Genomic DNA, 19,055 nt, shown 5'->3' with positions numbered 1-19,055 from the left:
TGCACCGTGCCGAGATGAGATGATGCGATCAATAGACAATTCTGCTAGACAAGACATTGCTTGCCGAGGACAAAGCTCAAGTCAATCCACTCCCCTTCAGACCATCATCCTCCATCATCTCTTTACTTCTGGAAGCCCCATAGCTTCGTCCTGTCCTACCGCCCGTAATGTCCTACCGTCTGTAACTCGTACCACATACAGCTCCGCCTTGTCCACGTCAAAGCCACTCTCCCATAGCCCGGCATGTAATTATACATCTCCCCGATTGTTCCACTCGTGACACCAAGCCAAAGCATCGCAAACGTATGCGCCCAGCCACGAACGACTCCTTCATCCACATTGCCAAGTCACCATCACTATGCGCGCGAGACCAAGTGTCCAGATCTAAATGGTGTCTTCATAAATAGTATCAAAGTAGATTGCAACAAATCTGCATGAATCCCGCCATATCAATACAAAATCCTTGACGCCTAATGCCATAGCCCCTTTTCAGCATGAGCTACAGACTCTCGCACAGAACTCAAGTCATTACGGCTGCTTGCCGCGTCACCATCGTTACACAGGGTAATCACCTCTCTCTCAAGGCTCCAGAGTCACCTCCTGGCCCTTGACGCGGCCAATCACCTGCTGAGGAGCGTACTTGGGGATCACCTCGTCGTCGTGCAGCATCTCAAACTCCTCGGTGGCATCGCGACCCATGAAGTTCAGGATAGCCTGGACACCGCCGGGGTGCTCCTCGAGCCAGTCGCTGAGGTCCATCACGACACCCTTGACAACAACCCACACGCTCTCCTTGGTGTTGTGCTTGGCAATCTCCTCCATGGTGAACTCCTTCTCAGGGACCTTAAACGACTTGGGGTCGTTGGGCTTGGAGGCCTTGGCACCATCCTCCTTAACGGGAGCAGGGCCGGCAGCAGCCGTAGCCTGCTCGGCGATTGCCGAGGGTGCACCGGAGCCGGAAGGAGCAGCACCTCCAGCGCCCCACGAGACTGTGACCTGGTTGGGGACCGAAGGGTCAAGATGCAGCGAGATCTGGCCGACACGCTGAGCGGCGCCGGCACTGCCCTGGAGAGCCTTTCGGAAGAGGTAGTTGCTGGCCGTGTCACCAGCGACACGGCCGTACACGACACAGCCGAGAAGAGACGAGCCGCCCAGACGGTTGGCACCGTGGACACCACCAGCCAGCTCACCACAGGCATAGAGACCCTCGAAGGGCTGCTTGTCCTGGTTCAGGACCTCGGCCTTGTCGTTGATCTCAATACCACCCATGGTGAAGTGCAGAACGGGCTCCATGACGGCAACGTGGAAGTCGTCATCGATGTCGAGGGGCAGGTTGTGGAAGAATCTCTTGCCCCAGGGGTCCTTCTGCTTGCCATCGGCGATGGAGTTGTAGGTCTTGAAGGTCTTCTGGAGGTGGTCAGGGGTGCAGCCAATCTCCTTGGCGAGCTCCTTGCCGGTCATCTTCTTCATGAGGCCACGGCCAGAGTAGTGGCGGGTGTGGAAGTCAAGGACCTTGGAGGCCTTGGAGTTGAGAACAAGTCGGATGGGGAACTTGTTCTTGTCCTTCTCCTCCCACATCTTGCCAGAGACGTAGTCACGGTGGCCAAGCTCATCGCAGAATCGGTCACCGTCGGCGTTCAGGAGCAGACCGCCCTCACCACGGAGAGCCTCAGCGGCAAGGAACTTCCACTTGGAGCCAGGGTCCTTGGGGTCAACGAGACCAGTGGGGTGGACCTGGACCTTGTCCATGTCGATACCGTTACCGCCAATGGCCATGACCATCTTCTGGCCGTCACCAGTAGCGTGTGTGCCGTTGGTGGTGGCAAGGCCATAGGTATCGGGGCGGTGCTTCTTGAGCAGAGAGGAATCGGAGAAATCGGCAGCGTAACCACCGGTAGCAAGAACGACGGGGCCGTCAATGGAGATGATCTCGCCATCATGCTCGTACTTGACACCAGTGACGTGGTTGCCCTCCTTGTTCAGCTCGGTGACACGGGCCTTCTTGATAATCTGGACACGCTCGGGCTCGTTCTCGGCAAGCTCCTCGAGGCGCTGCATGAGGGCGTATGTGATGGCCATACCGGGGAACTTGGCATCGTGTCCTCGGTGGGTTCGGGGCTGGGAGTGACCACTATAACCAGTTAGATCCGGCTCTCATGTGAATGCGCATGCGAATTGAACTTACCCCAGACGAGAGACGAGGGTGAGGTCGAGGTTGAACTCATCCTGAAGCCACTCGACGGCAGCGGCGGACTTGTAGGTGAGGACCTTGATCAGGTCGGGACGAGCCTTGTCACGGGCTGACTTGAGGGTATCATCGTAGAACTGCTTGACGCTGTCGGGAATACCGGCCTCGACCTGTGTCCGGGTGAGGGCACCGTTGATACCGGAAGTAGCCTTGGTAGAGTTGCCGCCGAAGAAGCCTGCGCGGGGAAGCACATGTCAGCAGAGGTCACACGGGAGCGAGCGCAAGTGCCAAGTGGTGGAGAGAATAGTCCAGGTCAAGGCGCTCAGAATGCGCCAAGAGCCTGTAGTGTGAGATCATGTGAAAGCGACTTACCCTGCTTGTCAAGGACAACGACGTTGCCGCCAGCCAGGTAAATGGTGTGCGCAGCAGACAGACCAGAAACTGAGAATCAAGTTAGCCAGAGAACTGTCAGAGTCGCGGATGGCGACTCAGGACAATGCGCAAGAACTTACGGCCGCCGCCCACGACAATTACTCTAGGAGCCATTGTTGTGTGTGTATGTGGTGGTGATGGGGTATGAGGATGGCGGTGATGACGTGATGAGGAATAGGGATGAAAGCAACAAAGCAGTCGCACGTCAAGCAAGAGGAAAGGGAATGGTGAGGATGGAGAAGTAAAAAAGAAGTCAAAGTTTGGACGAGAGGATCAAGGTCGAGTCTTAAGTCTCTGCCGGAATGGGGTGCGACGCCAACAAGGCCGAGGAGGCGAAGTGAGCGAGCCGAGGTCGAGGGATGGGGGAAGGTACGAGTGTGAGCGTGAGCGTGTGCGCGCGAGAGACACTGGCAACTGCGACAGCGGTAAACACCTGGAAGGCGCGGACCACCCTTGGGTTTATGGGGAAACTGCGTCAACGACCAGGAGTGGGCCTGGGCTGGGCTGGTCAAGGTTCGGAGGTTATACCAGAGGTACAGTTACGTCGGAGAGCCTGGAGAAGAGTGCGCTTTGAAGACAGCACAAGCATCTATACCCTGTTCTTGACAAAGGACAAACACGTTAGCCAATGTCCTCATGAACTTCTGCAGCAAAGCCTGATGTCACGGCGCAAAGAAAGACATCCCCAGGATGGGCCGTCTCCGTAACGTTCGTTCGCGGGGAGTCGCAAATCAGCTGCCGGCGTTTTCTCAGCAGCCCAGGCTTGGTCCCCGGAAGCGGATGTTCTGCCCGCTGAGCTCTAGCGTCTCAGGTCCGCCAGTATCCGACCCCGCCACTACCCAAGTTTGGGGGAACGGTCAAGTTGGAGGATCTCAAAACTCACCTTGAATTGGATGGAAAGGGATGTGATGCATGCAAGAACAGGTTGGTTGGAGGAGGTTGAACCATTAAAGGGTCAAGACTACGGAGAATACAAATACAAGCTCTCCGACTGGATCACCAACCTTCTCTCTTTCCCTCCGATCCTCTCGCCGCAAGCTACGCCGAAAGGCCGTACTCCCTCTCTCCGGCCACCGTTCTGCGCCGGGCAACCCACCGATGACCTCTTCCTCCGCTATTCACTGCGACCCTCGACTCCCCTGACTGGCCACACGGTCCGCTCTCTCTCGCGTGCGGTGTGCCGAGGTCCCCGCTTTTGGCGACGAGGAGAAGCAGATGGGGGATTGGAAATTGTGGGGGGAGCTAAGGATGTCCCTGGTTTGGAGGCCCAGCTCGCTGTTCTCATTCCCGAGCTTGGGGGAGCTGTTTGAAGTGAGACGAGGTTGATTGTGAGAGTTGCACGTGGTGTGTTGCTGTTGATCATGGCAAGTTGATCTCTTCTATTCTCCAATTTCCACTTCAAAGCATGTGAAAAGAGCCTCTCCACGTTCATCTCCTCATGCAGCTCTCCATCTTCTCTCGACTGACATCCAAAAACTTTGACCAATGATGGTTCCTTCCCCCAAACCCCACAAGCCCCGGACTTGTCACCGAGGTCTCGGCCATGTGACCGGACCGCCACGGTCCGCTCTGGAAGGACTTGCTCCAACTGGTCACATGACTCCAGTCCCAGCCGTAAACCCGAAGGACTCAAAGTTGCTGACCATTCTCCGCGCTTTCACTCGACTTTCACATGCCAATGGCTCTCCAACAAGAAGCACATGAGTCGTTGAAACTCGTCCCCAAGCCTCGATCAACACTTATCCATGACGCCCATGACCCTTTCAACCCTTCGATGCATTAGGGTCCTTGTCCCGTTTGTTCCTGACGTTGTTGGATCGTCTTCTCATTCGTCACGTTTGGGTGGAAGGCCCTTCGAGCCGCCGCCATTCCCACGCCCACGAGTAAGGTAGCATGGTGAGGCTTGCGACAAGTTGATCATCTGGCCTTTGAAACTTTGCACGTCGAAGGTTCAAAAAAGCACGTGAAAGTGCTCTTCCTCCGCCGTCTGGGGCACCAAGCGAGACAGTTGACTTTCCCCAGATTCTGCACGTGCATCATCTGACCCCGGAAATGAGACTGAGCCTCCGCCACTGAGGTCGTCCGTTTATCCAGATTGCCATCGCTTACCTCCGTTGCCGTGAGCTGATTGCCTCTTCTCCGCAGAGTGCCAAGTCTGGGGATGCTGACTCAGCTGTCACTTTCACGTGTCTGAGACGGGACTTCACCTGGTGTGCCGAGTCAGGGGAGCAAGCCGGTTTGTTCAAGCAGAATCGGATGAGTGAAATGAATCGACCAGCCAGGGGGATAATGTTGCAATGAGGCCGTTGTTTGATCCTTGTCATCACCATCATGAGGACACTTGCATCATCCAGCTCGTAGTTGGCTACCCTAAATATCACGGTTTCAACTCAGCGACAACTTGTTCCCCAGAAACACTGCCCTGGAGCCCAGAGAACAGAGGGAAGAAGGATCCTGCTTTGAAGCAGAACAATTCCCTGTTTGGGACGCTTCGTCACTGGTTTTGTTTCTTAATTAGGTAGTGTTTCCGTCTTGGGCCGGTTCCTTGTTAAGATGACTTACGCTTTGAACTTTACGCTGAACACCCGACAACGGACTACTGGAGTGCCACTCACTGAACCTAGTCGCTCCTAACGGTAGCCAAAAAGGAGTCAGAATACTTGAGAACGATGTAGGGAATGGGACGTTGCATTACTGTTGTCCTACTTAAACAACTAACGGCGTTCCTGAGTGCGGAACATGGGGATATGGAAAGACTTTCTTCGTTGAAGAGACTTGGCCAAGAAGGATTGGCCTTCTTAGTCCACTCTGACGTACTGTGATGATGTTGAATCATGACAAAGATCCTCTGCTCTAGTTGATGTAGAGTGCTCTGATCACATCAACCTCAGTTAACAACTACCTGACGATGGACGGAAGCCTAGCCCCTTCGCACCCAGCTGCAACTATAGGAGTTGGAACAAATCATGTTATTCTACTGGTCATTTCGCCGTCACCGCTGGATCCGTCCAGGTCTTCCTTGTACAGCACCCTTCTGCCCTCTTGCTTGGCCTACAGCAGCAATATGGCCAACAAAAAACACATTCGCTAACCACACTAGCCATACCTCCCCAAGTGATGAAGGATTCTGTATTCTGGCGCTGTTCAAAATTTGGGACCAGAGATGGAACTTGATTATCGACGGATGCTATCTAGGATGTCTTTGTTTTCTTAGACGGGGTTAACACAGTGAGCAACTCAAACACACTCAAGCGATACAGCCTTGTAAAACTGCCGGAGGTATATACTGACAGAGATGTGAGCCCTTGGATTATTTTCTGCCGAAACAGCTGCCTCTCCCGTCTTCCTCAGTCTGTAGATAGACAACAAGTCTTGCTTCCTGTGATGGTGATAATCGTCAACCTTGCACCTCGTTTTCTCGTTTCCTACAGCCCCCACTGGCTTAATTTGGAAGCAAATAAGATAAATATGTGTTAATAGTCCCTATTGGACTTTGGTATTTCAAATAGAAAAGAGCTAGACCTTCTCCATGACTGCCTACAGGGTGGGCGACTCAAACCAAGAAGAGAGCTTACATCAATAAAGCCACCAGGCTGGTTCTCCTTGACTACCATAGGCATGGCTAAATAGTATGACAATTATGAAACTTGACCATGTTTCACCTCCTCAAGAACAGAAGAGTTCACTGGGTTGATGTGATGGTCAGGTGTAAGTTCCACATCCCGTGATTAGTCACGTTACCCCCTCCTCAAATCCCGCTTCTTCCCAACCCGCATCATGACGTACCACCCGCAGCAACCATCACCAAAGTCCAACCATCACCATGAAACCTCTCCTCGCGCTATCAACCCTCCTCACCCTCTCCACATCCTCCCAAGTCCCTCTCGGCGACGTCAAACCAGATCTCCACCGTCTACACCTCCCCGTCATGCCCGCAGCGCCGCTCAACCAACCCTCGGTCGCCCTCGCCGACATCCTGGGCACTCAGCGCTCGCTGACGTCGTTCTCCTCGTTTGCGCGGATGGATCCTTCGACTGACGAGCGGCTCTCCGACCTTGGGACAAATACCACCGTGCTTGCGCCGCTCAACTCGGCTGTGGACGCGCTCCCGCGGAAGCCATGGGAGCAGCCGGGGGATTATGCTGCGTTGGGGGCGGATGCGTATGAGGGTGACAAGGGGCAGGATCGCGCGCGGACGAATATGAGGAGATTTGTGGAGGCGCATCTTGTGCCGGAGAGCCCGTGGGGGGAGAATAACAAGGTCAAGACTGTTGGGGGTAAGGATGTTTGGTGGGTTGAGAAGGATGGCAAGAGGGTGATTATGCCGGATGAGATCGAGGTTGAGCATGTGGTCGGTCAGGTCGGTAACGGAGAACTGGTAAGTTGCACATGTCGATACTGGTGATGAACACATACTAACGACGAGTAGTGGATTCTCAAGGGAGTATTGAACTACGCCTAACTTTTCGCACTCGAAGGCAACAGGATACACGAGTAATGACACTTGACGATTTTGCGCACATGATTTGATAGACACTACACTGCTTTCACTCACTATCTCAGTCTTTGTTCATCCAGTATATAGAATTGACTTGATAAACGTGTTCACGTCGCCGGTATCATCTATGAACTCCAGATCAAAAGAAACCCAGACAGAAAATGGAACAAAACAACAAAAACACCATTGTCGAACCCTAGAGTGGTGATTCCCACATCTCTCATAACATAAGTTTGTAACCATTGTCCGCCCCAAGCCTACCGTCCAGCAGAAAACCCCAGAGACTAAGTCAGGGCTACAAGCCCATAGGTATAAAAAGAATTGAAGTGTCAAGAAGTGAACTTGAGAAGTTGCCCGTCTGTGAAGAACGCCCCCCAATGTGTCAAGAAAAAAGTGCCGCAAGTAAGAAAAGGACGGCGATGCATCTGATGGATGATGCGAGAAGTAAGAAAAAGGCCGGAAATGTTGGCATGATACTCGTAACGAGATTAAATGCATGGCCCACGCTATCATGAATGACACGCAGAGTCCAGCCCATTATGTCGTTGATCGTGGAATACATCAATAAGAACTTTTGAATGGTGAAGAATCGGACAAGTATCAAGAGTCAAGCAGTCGAAATCACTCAACCTTGACTCTCTTGGGGTCCGTCGACTCCTCTGCCTCACTCTGGGCTGTGGCACCCAACTCGGGCGTTTTACGCTTCGTTGCCGTTGAATTGCTTGTATTGACATGCAAACTCGAATTGTAGGTGCCGTTGGAGGTGGATGTAGCGTTATTGTTCGAGTTGCTATTGATACTGGAATTCAAGTTGTCATCTCTCAGGAAGCTGGGCCCTGACCCAACTACAGGAGTAGCAAAGTTGAGCGGGCTGGGAAGCGTATTGCTGTCGCCCCCCCTGAAGTTCCAATCTGGATAGAAACTACTCGGGCTTGGCAACAACTCATTTGTCAGGAATCGAGACGGTAGTGCTGATACTGGAGTGTCACCGTTCACGTTCTGCTGAGGAGGCGGCCGAGCAAAGGGGTTCGGTGGCCCGGTGGCGCCGGCTGACAGCAATGTTTGGGCAGAAGGTGATGGAGGCGGTAAGACGAGCGATGACTGAGAGTTGTGGCGTTGAGGCGCCTGCGTTGTGCTCTCTGTAGGATTCCGCGGTGAATTAGAGTCAGCTGTGCGCGCGCTGCCACCAGCCTCTGAACCGCCATCGGGAATCTGCACCGTCAAACGGGGCCCCCTAGGCCGCGCTCCGCCGGGACCACCGCCAACCTTGACACTGTTGGACCGTGAGGGCGGCGTCAATGTGGTCTCTGGTATTGATGACAATGAGACAGTTCGGGACTTGTCATCAGCTTGTGTGCTGGCGCGCTGTGGCAAGTGAGGCGATTTTGAGGTGTCACCCACTCGGTTGAGCGCACCATCTGCCGACTGAGAGCGATTGGCCGCACTGGCCGCATTAGCTGCCGCTGCTGCGGCCGCAGATTCAGACTTCATGGGCTCATTTGCGAAAGAGGCAAGATGCTGGGATAGAATAGAACGGTTCTCCTCAATGGGCGTAAAGATGCTGTGAGATTTCCGCTGGGGCAATTTCTTGATGGCTGTATCCGTGTTGAGCAGGGGCGGCTGAGGGCGTTCTTGAGATTCCGTCTTGGGTTCCACGGGAGGAGGTGGTGGAGGGTCCTGCAGACGACGCTCGACCTGCTGCGGCTGAGGTGGAGGCGGAGAGATGTGTGGTATAGGGTTCGGTGGCAGTTGCTGGTGGTTTGGTTGAGGAGACGGGGTTGGACGCGCCGGAGCCTGAAGCCCTTGCGAAGGCGGTTGCGACGAGTAGGCAGGAGGCATAGGCGATGGCATGGGGGATCTTCGGTCGTCCATGTAGGGACTGTGCTGCGGCATTGGACTCGGCTGTGGGTGGTAGGTGGCATACTGAGGGGTAGGCCCCTGCTGGGGCATCAAACCAGAGGGATGAGGAGGGTTGTAGATGGGAGGCGTAGGCATATAGCTAATCCCGGCATGCGGAGGTCCGGTAGGAGGCGGAGGTTGAGAGACCATGGCGGGGCCCATCCGGCGGATGTCATTTCGAGATCCCGGCCGCGAGCCGATCGAAGGCTGTGGGGTATGTGTGCGCTGAATAGGATGACCTGGGTGCCCTTGGAAGGGGCCGTTGCCAATGGGCGGCGATGCTGAAGGCGTGTGGTGTCGGATCTGGGGGAACGGGGGCTGAGCTTGGCCGTGAAAATGGGGAGGCATCATCTGGTTCTCGACACCTTCGGGCGCGTGGGGAGGAGTGCCATCGCCCTCCTCTTCCTCCTCCTCGTCGTTACCGCCGTTGAAATCGGATGGACCTTTGTGTTCGTTGGGACCGCCATGCTGTAGTCCGGTTAGCATGCCATGACGCGCCGAGGTTGCGACCGCAGATGCTGATGCTGCATCATATGCGCCTGCGGGCGGGGAGACACTCACATATTGGTATCGTGTGATGAGCTGTCGCATATCTGAAGATGAATATTCATAAAGCTTCTTGTTATTGCCAAAGATGAATACGGCGACATCGACGGAGCACAGGACGGAGAGCTCGTGTGCCTTTTTGAAAAGGCCGCCCTTTCGCTTCAGAAAGGTGCTATTCGCGACAGTCAGTCGCAAGATTCGAGGGGCACATCGGATCGGATTCTTGCGCCGGTGGTGCAAGAATCTCGGAAAACTTACACAGAGCGATTCCTGTCATCCTTGATCGCTTTGATCTCAATCTTTCTTCGTCCCATCTTGATCAGTTGTGTGTCTGAGCTGGAGGGAAATGGATCGCGTTTTCACGCGGGGCGATCGAATGTTGGTGGCGGAGGGACGCGGCGTGATGGTCGTCAGTAGCGCCAGAGCCGTCGAGTCGATCGCAATACGTGACGTCGGCGCGTCGATGGTCGTGAACAAGAAAAGTCGGGGAGTTGAAGCTCAAAGTCGTGCCACCAGAGTCGAATCAAGTCAGGCCAAGGTCAAGTGGGTGGTGGTAAGCGAGAACAAAGGGTCGTTATGGCGTCGAGCAGGAAGGGTATCGAGGAATGCTTCGGAACGAACGAAATACCACGAAGAAGATGGAGAGAAAAGGTGACAGAAAGTGGACCGAAGAGAGATGTAGAGAGAGAAAAGAAGCTGGTGAGATGACGGAGGCGGCTGTGAAATGGCCGTCGAGAGTTGAAGGACGGATAAGAGAAGAAAGTGTGGAGCGGGAGGATTTGGGAAGGGAAATGTGAACGAAGGGGATGGGAATAGCCGATAAATGAGGACCCCGAGGTCGTTGCGACCTTTGTAGCTTAGTGGGCGCGAACTGGTGATGGGGTACCTGTGCAGTAGCGCGTGGGCGGTATCTGTGTCGACAGAGCCAAGCTCGGCTGGGTACCTTTTTTAGCTCTGAGGGGATGGAGAAGGGTCCGTGGGAGAGCGTTGATTGATGACGACGGCATGCGATTCGCGATAATCTCTTTGTATGTGGGAGCAAGTTCACAGGGACAATATGTGCGATGGAGGGCGACAGAGGATGGTTGTCGCAAGTGCGCAGCGTGACGCGAAGAGAGTCAGAGAGAGAGAGAGGGGACAGGACAGCTTCAGAAGTGAACAGAGTGCGCTTTCGCTTCCCTTGGAGGCGATGCGATGCGCCAGAATGCGACGATTCGGCCAGGGACAATGCGACAGACAAGCGATGCACCCGCTGCGGTAAAGGCCTTGTCGACAGCGGTCGAGGATCGATAGACGTTTCGATGGGGCTGAATCTGGCGTTTGTGGATGTGGTTGGGATGGCTTCTAATAATAGACGGATCGTGTTCACTCGGGGGACCGCGGGATGATGGGAGAAAAAAGAAGGCAGCATGGAAGGCGGGAAAAAAAATGATGCCTGCTTAGCTAAGGCGGACGTGAGTGGACGGACCTCACCGACGGGGTGGATATGGACGCGGTTTGGGATCCGGGTGGAGATTTCACGGCACTGTAGAAGGGGTCCGGGTGTGCCCTAGAGGTAGGTAGGACTCTTCTTGTCCGGCAGGGGTGATGTGATCCCCTAGAAACGGGCGTCAACCTTCAGGGCCGTCGGCTGTCCCAGCCACCAACCTCATCACACATCTTGGACCTCGTCTCTTCATCTTGATGAGCCGTACCACGTTTCATTCTGTGCAGAATCGAGCTTGCTCCGCCTAGCCACCCGGGATGTTTCTCTTGGCGCGCGCTGTGACAACGCAAACCGTGACAGGGAGCGTCCCTGGAACCGACGGTTCTTGGTGCCTGGTTGCGTCACGCTGGTGCTGTCTTTCTGCAGGAGAGTTGGGGGGATAGATGGGGTTTCAGCAGAGCATGCATCTTTGTATGCTCGTATTCCGTCGACAACATGATGCGTGAACCTCTTGTCATGCATCTGATATGGGCATTGCAACTGGGTTCAAAATCTGAAACGCACTTGGGGGAAATTCAAGCTTCCAAGCGCAAAAAACGTTCCGAGAGCGAGGGCCAATTCCTGGCACTTCCCCTCTAACCGACGCTATCACCTCTCCGAGCTAGGGCGTCGTCCATCCCATCATCACCAACAACGGGATTGACAGCGCAGCACACACAACTTTGACGGCGCGCCCCGTGACGATTCACCCTGCATACCTTAAAACCTGTCCGTTCCTGCTGATCACTTTGCTGTCTATGTTTCAAAACGGACAACTAAACTGCCCCACGACAGCTGAGCCTCCCCTCCCACCCTTCTCTGCTGCATCGACTTTCGTATTCACCATGCGCGTTCTTCTGTAGCTTAGCTTCCTTCCTGTTTATCCGGGGATGCCGTTCCCGTGCCGTGCCGTGTGTTTTGCTCGTTTTGGTTTCTGATGCACGCACTCTCTCTCAAGGTTCGCGGCTTTGTTGTGTTCCTGCGTTTCTGACTCCATCACTTAATCCTCTCCCTGGAACACATGATCCTAGAGAGTAAAAAAGTCAATGACTTGCTACTTCATGATCATCAGCTATCAGATAGACACCCCGCCACAGAAGCTGCTCAGCCTCCTTCCAAAGCCCCCCAAGCCCAATCCCAACCTCTCACGTCCACGTTCTCTCATTCAACTCCCGCCTCCCCGGCCGAGTGAGTGCAGTGCCGCACACAATGGGATCTCATGTCCCATCCAAACCGGGTCCAGTGCGCTTCTAAAAATACAATTATGCATGGCAGCCTCACGCGGGTTCCAGGTCATGCAAGACCCGACCAACTTTCCAGACCAATTAGCCCGTTTTCACCGGCTTTCCTGTGGAGACGCAACGGGGCTAATTTGGTGGGCTACGCTTGACGGGAGAGACTTCTCGATGCTGAGAGGTCCGAGGATCGATGCAGATGCCTTTACACCACCAACTTGTTGGCTGTTTGTGTCTTCACCGCATCGAGATTCTCACATCACATCACTTCACTTTGAGGGCACAGCCTCCTTCTCCAACCCCTCAACTGAAGGGCTTGTAGACAGTGCTATCAACGCTCCGAGGTGCTGTCAGTCCCCTCCCCCAGTCCATGATCAGCTTCCGGCTCAACTCGGACACACAGGTTTAAGCCCCAGAGAACAGCATTGCAAGATATTAAAAGTTTTAATTGACGACCGCAATCACAGTCTCATAGTCCGCTTGTAAGGCCTGTCCTGCCTGGCCTTCCCTCATCGCCCTTTTCCTCTCGAGCAGCAAGTATCGTATCCCCAACTCCAGTAAATGCAGTAAACCATTGCAGTCGGCAATCTCGATGCCTTGATGTGCTTTTCGCAAAAAGAAATGAAAAATCCGTACCCTTCCATACCCTCCGTCCGAGTAACCCAAAAGTTTTGAGGGCTGCATGTCTCTCCCTGAGCACCTCCACCGAGTGACTCGTTTCTCACTCTCAACATCTGACTCTTGTCGGTCCAGTCATTTCGCTCGTTGTCGCAGTCGCGTTGCCTACAAAGACCAACCAGGACGTTCGTGCGTCATCTTTATCTCTGTTCGCTCGAGAATTGGGCCAATTGTGGCCGGCAAAGCAAAGCGGTGCTAACTTGGTGACCCAGCAGTACCCGTTGGGGCGTTGTAGTTACCAAAGCCTCCATGCTCGGCAGCACCGTTGTCCGCCTTCATCGTACCGTTGAGCAGAGGACATAACCTTGAACCACAAGTTAGTAAGAGGTTTTGCAGGGACGTCTCAAGTACAAAAGAAATGAGAAATGCAGTCAAGATGTTGCGGGTTGTCGCCAGAGTCGAGCCGAGTCAGCGCCAGCCAGTCCCAGATCGCCATCTGGGCATCGCCCGTTCCCGTCGGATGCGTTTTAGCTCCCGTCGGTCGCGTTCCAGTTGTTGTGCCCTGGCCTTCTGCTCTCGGGCCTGTTGTTGAAGCTCTTCTTTGAGCTTTTTTTGTGCCGCTCTCTCCTCTTGTAGCCGTTTAGCTTCGGCTTGGCGGCGTTCCAGCTCTTCCTGCTTCTTCGCGGCTTTGTCGACCTTCTCTTGCTGAAGTGCCGCAATCCTGTCTCGCCGGGCCTTCAACTCGGCGTTTCGGCTTGCCTCCCGATCGCACTTTTCCATCAGGATTTGCAGGCGAGGCTTGCTAACTTTTGCTCGCTTGGACTTGGCTCGGTGGTAAGATCCCCACCCATCAAACGGCGATGGGGAAGGGGATGAAACTGGGGGTGTAATTGGGGGAGTCATACTTCTTATTGGTCTTGATGTGACCGACCTGGCCACAATTGGCACACTTGCGAGTTGTTCCAGTGGGGATCTTATCCCCATTAACGCTCGGTGATGCGGCATCCCCAGCGCTGGCTTTCTGGTGTAGCTCCTTCTGCTGCTCTCGAGCTTGTCGTCGGGCCTTGTTCTTCTCGAGTCGCTCGAGTTCCTTCTTGATTCTGTTCATAGTCAGTGAAACCGCTCGTTCGTCACTCTCAGAACAACATACCTAATGCCTGCAAGACGGTCATGGTCGGCATTGCCCGTAGGCCTTGAACTGTAGATGCTGTTGAAAGATATACGTAAGCCGCTGCACGAAACGAAAGTCCAACAATATCCCTCTGCGAGCCAGGGATGCCGACTCCGTATGATCGTTTTGGCTTGGTCGACAAGTGTCCCCTGCATGGCCTTCTCTGGATTGCGTTGTTGAAAATGGGTGTGGGCACGTACTCTCTCATTTCAAGGTCCGCCTCAGTTCGTCGCTTCATATATTGCGAAATCACAACCGGATCGTGAACAACTTCGGTTCGCTGTTGGATGGTGCCGTCGGGCATCCGGACGTCTCGTGTGATGCGGATCGCGCGTCGTGGGTGTCGGCTGGATGAAGTCAAACCACTAATTTGGCTAGTACCGTCGTCGAACTGCGCTGGGGTCATCGCAGACTGCACGTTAAATCTGTCATCCTCATCTTCTGTCACTGCAACATCTTTGTCGTCATGTTCCTGAGCATCTGAGAGTGTCGCCTTCTGCTTCTCCCAGATCTCACGGATGCCCTCCTCATACATGGCCTGCTGCTTCTTGACGTTGTAAGCGTGCCCACCGTTTGCTCGCTTTTCCCGTTCCATGGCATCAGCCGACGTGGCAAGGGGTCCTTGGACGGCTTCGATATAACCACCCTTCATAGACGTACGAATGAAACTGAAGCCGAGACCATGGCCTGTCGGGTCGCCTTCACCGTGGAGTTGCAGCATAGCCTTTTGAGCACATGCATCGATGAAGGCTTTTGTCGTCTTCCAAGGCGCCATCTTGTCGGCGAGTGTCTCTTCTTGCTTCTCTGGCTGTTTCTTCGTGCCCTTGGCCACTCTGCTACCATCTTCATCAGCATCATCATCGTCTCCGTCGGCGTCCTGCATTTGAACGTCGTCCTCGATAGTAGCGTTTCGAGGGTCGTATCCGGCATCTTCCAGCTCCTTGATGCCGAGTTGCATTGCATCAAGCAAACAAACCTCCTCAGGCTTGATCATAGACCGGATCGCGCTCTCATCTGGTAGAATCTCTCCAGGCTTTAGACGCCACATGCCCTTTTCACCACTCTCTCGGTCATACTGAAGGAATTCCTTGAGCTTTTGACGATTCTGAGTATCGGTCGACTCGGCGATGTGTTTGGTGATGTCAGACAGCTGGCAATTGTCCGTATCGCTATGCCTAATCATACGGAAAGCCAGCATCTTCATCCGGTTCTTGGAAGCATTCGTAACCTTGCGACTGTGAGGTCCCGGAACCTCCACCGAAGGGAATTGTTGGCCAACGACATAAAGATGGTCAATCTTGTGCAGGAACCATTTGGACCCGTGCTCTCCAGTGGTGCTGCGAACAACAAGAAAATCGCTGCTTCGAGGGTTGTGCTTGAAAACGGGAGCACGGTACATTTCGTTGTGCAAGGTGGGAACTGTTTCACCAGCGTCGACAGTGCCGAAGAGGGAGAATGGCGATCGATCTTCAGGAAGAAGCATGCGATACTCGCCGAGTTCTTGCTTAGGTAGCTGCTCGTCGTCGTTGTTATCCTTTCGTCGATAATAATTGATGAGACGATTGCCCATGCCAAAGTTGCTCAGAACTCGGGGGCGTTGTTCGCAGTATTCGTAAAGAACGGCGACGGAGTTGTCGTTGATGCTCAGGTCCTTGGACTTCAAAAAGACTTCGTGTGCCTTGCCCTTCATCTGCTTTCGCTTGTGGTGGTTGGGCTTGTCAAACTTGATAGTGTGACCAGCAAACTTCTTGTACCTGAAACGAGGGCGATGATACTCATCAGTCGTACCACTGAGCTTGACCTTGTAGTACGGCCATGACAGCTTGATGGCTGGCATACTGTGTTCGACAGAAATGTTGCCGAGAGTGGCGCGGACCTTGCTTTGGTGGTTCTCCTTGAGCGCCTCATATGCCTCGTCGTTGGAAATGTTGAATCGCTGGGAGACATCGCGGCCGAGATTGCCATTGGCCATGCGCTTGAGTTTGTTGTCTTGGCGTGGTCGCTTTGCGCTTCTCTGGATGTCTTGGGTGTCGAGAAGGAGATAAGGGTCACCCATGTCGAGATGAACACGCTTAGCGCCTCGGCGCGTCGTGTCTTCAAAGTTGTCAAACGATGGAGCCGAGTATCGGGGAATCTCAGGCAGGCCAAGCTGGACGGTCTTGCGCTTCTTTGGGCGTTGTGGCGCATCATCTCCAAGGTCCATCAAAAATTCGGCATCCCACTCGTCATCCTGCTCCTCAAATGCACGTTTCCGTGCTTGCTGCTGTTCCTGCTCGGCGACTTGCTTCGCCTTGAAATTCGCCTCCACAGTGTTAATGTGGACACTCCAGTCCTCGCAGGCGAGTTCGATGTCGCGGAGGGTAAAGCCGGCAACGGTTTCTGAGTCGGATTCTTGGTCGAGGTCGAATTGTACAACATCGTCGGCTTGATTCCCATCGTCTTGACCACACAACACGAGGCCCCTTTCTTCATTCTGCTTTGCCTTACGAGTAATGGTTGCAGTGCCGGGGATGCGGAAGAGCTTTTCCTGGTCGGGGGCGAGATCCAATGTGAGCTTGCTAGTGACAAGAGGCTTGGGCTTCTTGACAGGCTTCTTCTCCTTCCATGTAGCCTTCTTGGCTGGAAGGAGTTCACTCCATGTCAGAATATGTCCCTTCTTAAACGCAGGCCAGGTAGCCTTGAGGAGATCTTCGACGGTTTCGGCCGGGGCAGGGATGTCGGGGTCTTGGTTCGCGCCGTTGAGATGGGGTTCGGGGTCGAAGTTGATGCCTGGGAAGCTGAGACCAGCATCCATAGGCTGAGTATCGTCACCAGTGTCGGCATCGCGAACGTGAGGCGCGGGGGAGGAAGGACCGAGAATCGGATCGGGTGAGGATGGTCCTTCGCCAAACAGGTCGTCGGCATCATTGCTAGTTCCGCCATCATCTGTTAGGCCGGGCATTTCCATGGAAACGCCAGCGCTTGGCTCCTCCTCCTCTGGTAGATCATCGTCGCTGATGTCCTCAAAGTCCTCGGCGTCGTCGGCCTTGCCGGTTTGATCGAAGGGTGTATCGTCGAGCTTGAGGCCGCCATTACCGCCCTCCTGGCTCTGCTCGAGCAGCTTCGCAATCTCTCGGTCGTCGGCAGCATTCTGGGCCTTCCAGGCACTCTCGTCAAATGACGAGAACTCGGTATTGGTAGTCATGGTTGCGGCGTCGCAATCTCCCCTCTCGACAGCTTGGAAGCCGCAGCAAGTTGGCGGCGCTTATACCATGCTTCTCGCGCGAAATAGATGTTTGCGCGCTGATCGATCGACGGTGGGCGGCGCGTAGGAATGTCGTTTTCGGGCGAAAAGTCGTTGATTTGAGTTCGGTGGTTCACGTTGTTCACGATCACGGTTGGAGCTGGGGCGAGATGAACGAGGGCCTGAATGCTGAGTCAGCCAATAGAATTCGCGACAGGATGGAAGGGGGGAGAATGGTCCGTGCACGGCGGGGCGGCAATTAGAAGTGGCGTTTCTCGTCTTCAACACCAAAACAGGGACATTAGGAGCATCAATCAACCCACCTCGGTATTGTTCTCTGCAAAGCTCGGTACTAAAAGGGTTGTTTTTGACTGCACGCTATTGGTGCTCTTGGTGAAAATTTCCCTTTCTAGGCCGCTGACGATTGACGCGACACGCAGATAGTTGTTGAAAGGGCCTGTGATGCCATTAGAGAACCCAGATGATGATGGTATCAACCCGATCCAGGTTTGTGGGCTGGTTCAAGGACGCATTCACACAATGATACAAGTTGTTTGTTGGTTTTTGAAAGGGAAGATGAGGGTTGTTATATACGCAGAGGGGCATGATTCACGGTCGTGCTCATGACTCTGAGCAATGCTGGCTAGGGTTAGGCTACCTTACCTAGGTTAACATTCAACACCTAGTAGGGTCAAGGATGAAATCATAGAAGGTAATTTCTGTGCTCTTGAACCATTAGACCATTCTTGGATGGACTCCCTCATTGCCTTGATCCTTCAATTGCCCTCCGGCTGAAGTTCCAATCGCCCCATCCCCAAGTCTAATTCCTCGTTGCAATGAGTTAAACAATCGCGCCTCACAATAGCGATTCTCCTAGGCAATCAATCGCACTTTTGTATTCTCCCAATGTTGATATTTTATCCGATTCCAATACGTGCTTACAGACTATCTCCGCTCCCATCATTTGAAGACCTCAGCACTCTCATGCTGGGTACCGGGTAGTGGCCATGCCAACAGTAAGGGAGTATTGGAAATCACTACTTTTCTATTGACCGGTAAGGTCAATTCTCATATTGAGACAGTGTCAAGCTTCATCACACTTCGGGATAGCTTCGATGCATGAAAGCTTTCGTCTACACGATGGTCTCACCTGGCATTCATCCTTAAAACGGCAGTTGGAAGCACAAACGCCTGGACTTCGGACCAAACAAGATACCTAGTTATCCTAGATAATGCACTGGGTTCTTTTCATCCTTATCTATACAAATGTTCCAGGGTCGAGGCATGAGGCATGCTGGAGATTGTTCAACCAAACGACTTACACTTGGACAACCGTTAATGGTTCCATGGTCCGCCCGCCAGGTAGATCGCATAATGAAGTCAGATCTGGATTAGACACCAGTATGTGCTGTCTCCCGCGCTGACATGGCTTAGCTCCGTTGTAAGCGGACGAATCCTCCACCGACCAAAGCCTCTCCCTCAGAGCATGAGGCCTCACCGCCAACTTACGGAGATGCAATCAATATTGTCAATTCTCATCTTGAAGCGGCCCGTACATCCATTTCGTCAATAGTTTGGGCGTCTGTAACCGAGCAAGACCTCATATGACGCAGTGGGCGCAGTCCTTCGGCCAGTTCCTGTTTGGGTCTCAAACAATGCAAGAGAGCGTATCGGAAAATGTGACCTCAGCATCTGTTGATCCCTGGCGTATTGCTGTCTGCCCCGTTGCGTATCCCGGTTGGGGAGTCCGTGGCACCATACGAGTGCTAACGCCAGTGTG

General features: G+C 53.8%; 4 protein-coding genes across 4 annotated transcripts; 1 reads left to right on the top strand and 3 right to left on the bottom strand.

Annotated features, from left to right (window-relative positions):
• Positions 1-579: 579 nt before the first annotated feature.
• On the bottom strand, positions 580-2,734 carry NCS54_00174700 (Hypothetical protein; the record flags this gene model as incomplete). Its single annotated transcript, XM_053147365.1, has 4 exons — positions 580-2,131; positions 2,186-2,423; positions 2,561-2,629; positions 2,701-2,734. 4 exons carry the CDS (start codon positions 2,732-2,734, stop codon positions 580-582), a joined length of 1,893 nt encoding a protein of 630 aa, XP_053003340.1.
• A 3,709-nt stretch (positions 2,735-6,443) lies between these two features.
• Positions 6,444-7,082, top strand: NCS54_00174600 (FAS1 domain-containing protein; the record flags this gene model as incomplete). The annotated part of the gene is made up of 2 exons (XM_053147364.1): positions 6,444-6,998; positions 7,050-7,082. The coding sequence occupies 2 exons, from the start codon at positions 6,444-6,446 to the stop codon at positions 7,080-7,082; spliced, it is 588 nt and encodes a 195-aa protein (XP_053003339.1).
• A 657-nt stretch (positions 7,083-7,739) lies between these two features.
• Positions 7,740-9,877, bottom strand: NCS54_00174500 (MADS-box domain-containing protein; the record flags this gene model as incomplete). Its single annotated transcript, XM_053147363.1, has 3 exons — positions 7,740-9,485; positions 9,579-9,735; positions 9,822-9,877. The coding sequence occupies 3 exons, from the start codon at positions 9,875-9,877 to the stop codon at positions 7,740-7,742; spliced, it is 1,959 nt and encodes a 652-aa protein (XP_053003338.1).
• Positions 9,878-13,136: 3,259 nt separating this feature from the next.
• NCS54_00174400 (Transcription initiation factor TFIID, subunit TAF1) lies at positions 13,137-17,236 on the bottom strand (the record flags this gene model as incomplete). The annotated part of the gene is made up of 4 exons (XM_053147362.1): positions 13,137-13,245; positions 13,787-13,981; positions 14,032-14,088; positions 14,253-17,236. The coding sequence occupies 4 exons, from the start codon at positions 17,234-17,236 to the stop codon at positions 13,137-13,139; spliced, it is 3,345 nt and encodes a 1,114-aa protein (XP_053003337.1).
• Between the last annotated feature and the right edge of the window lie 1,819 nt (positions 17,237-19,055).

This window comes from Fusarium falciforme, chromosome 1 (genome assembly GCF_026873545.1).
Source record: "Fusarium falciforme chromosome 1, complete sequence".
Classification (NCBI taxonomy): Eukaryota; Fungi; Ascomycota; class Sordariomycetes; order Hypocreales; family Nectriaceae; genus Fusarium; species Fusarium falciforme.
The sequence above is the reverse complement of the archived record's forward strand: the minus strand, read 5'-3'. Positions and strand labels throughout refer to the sequence as shown.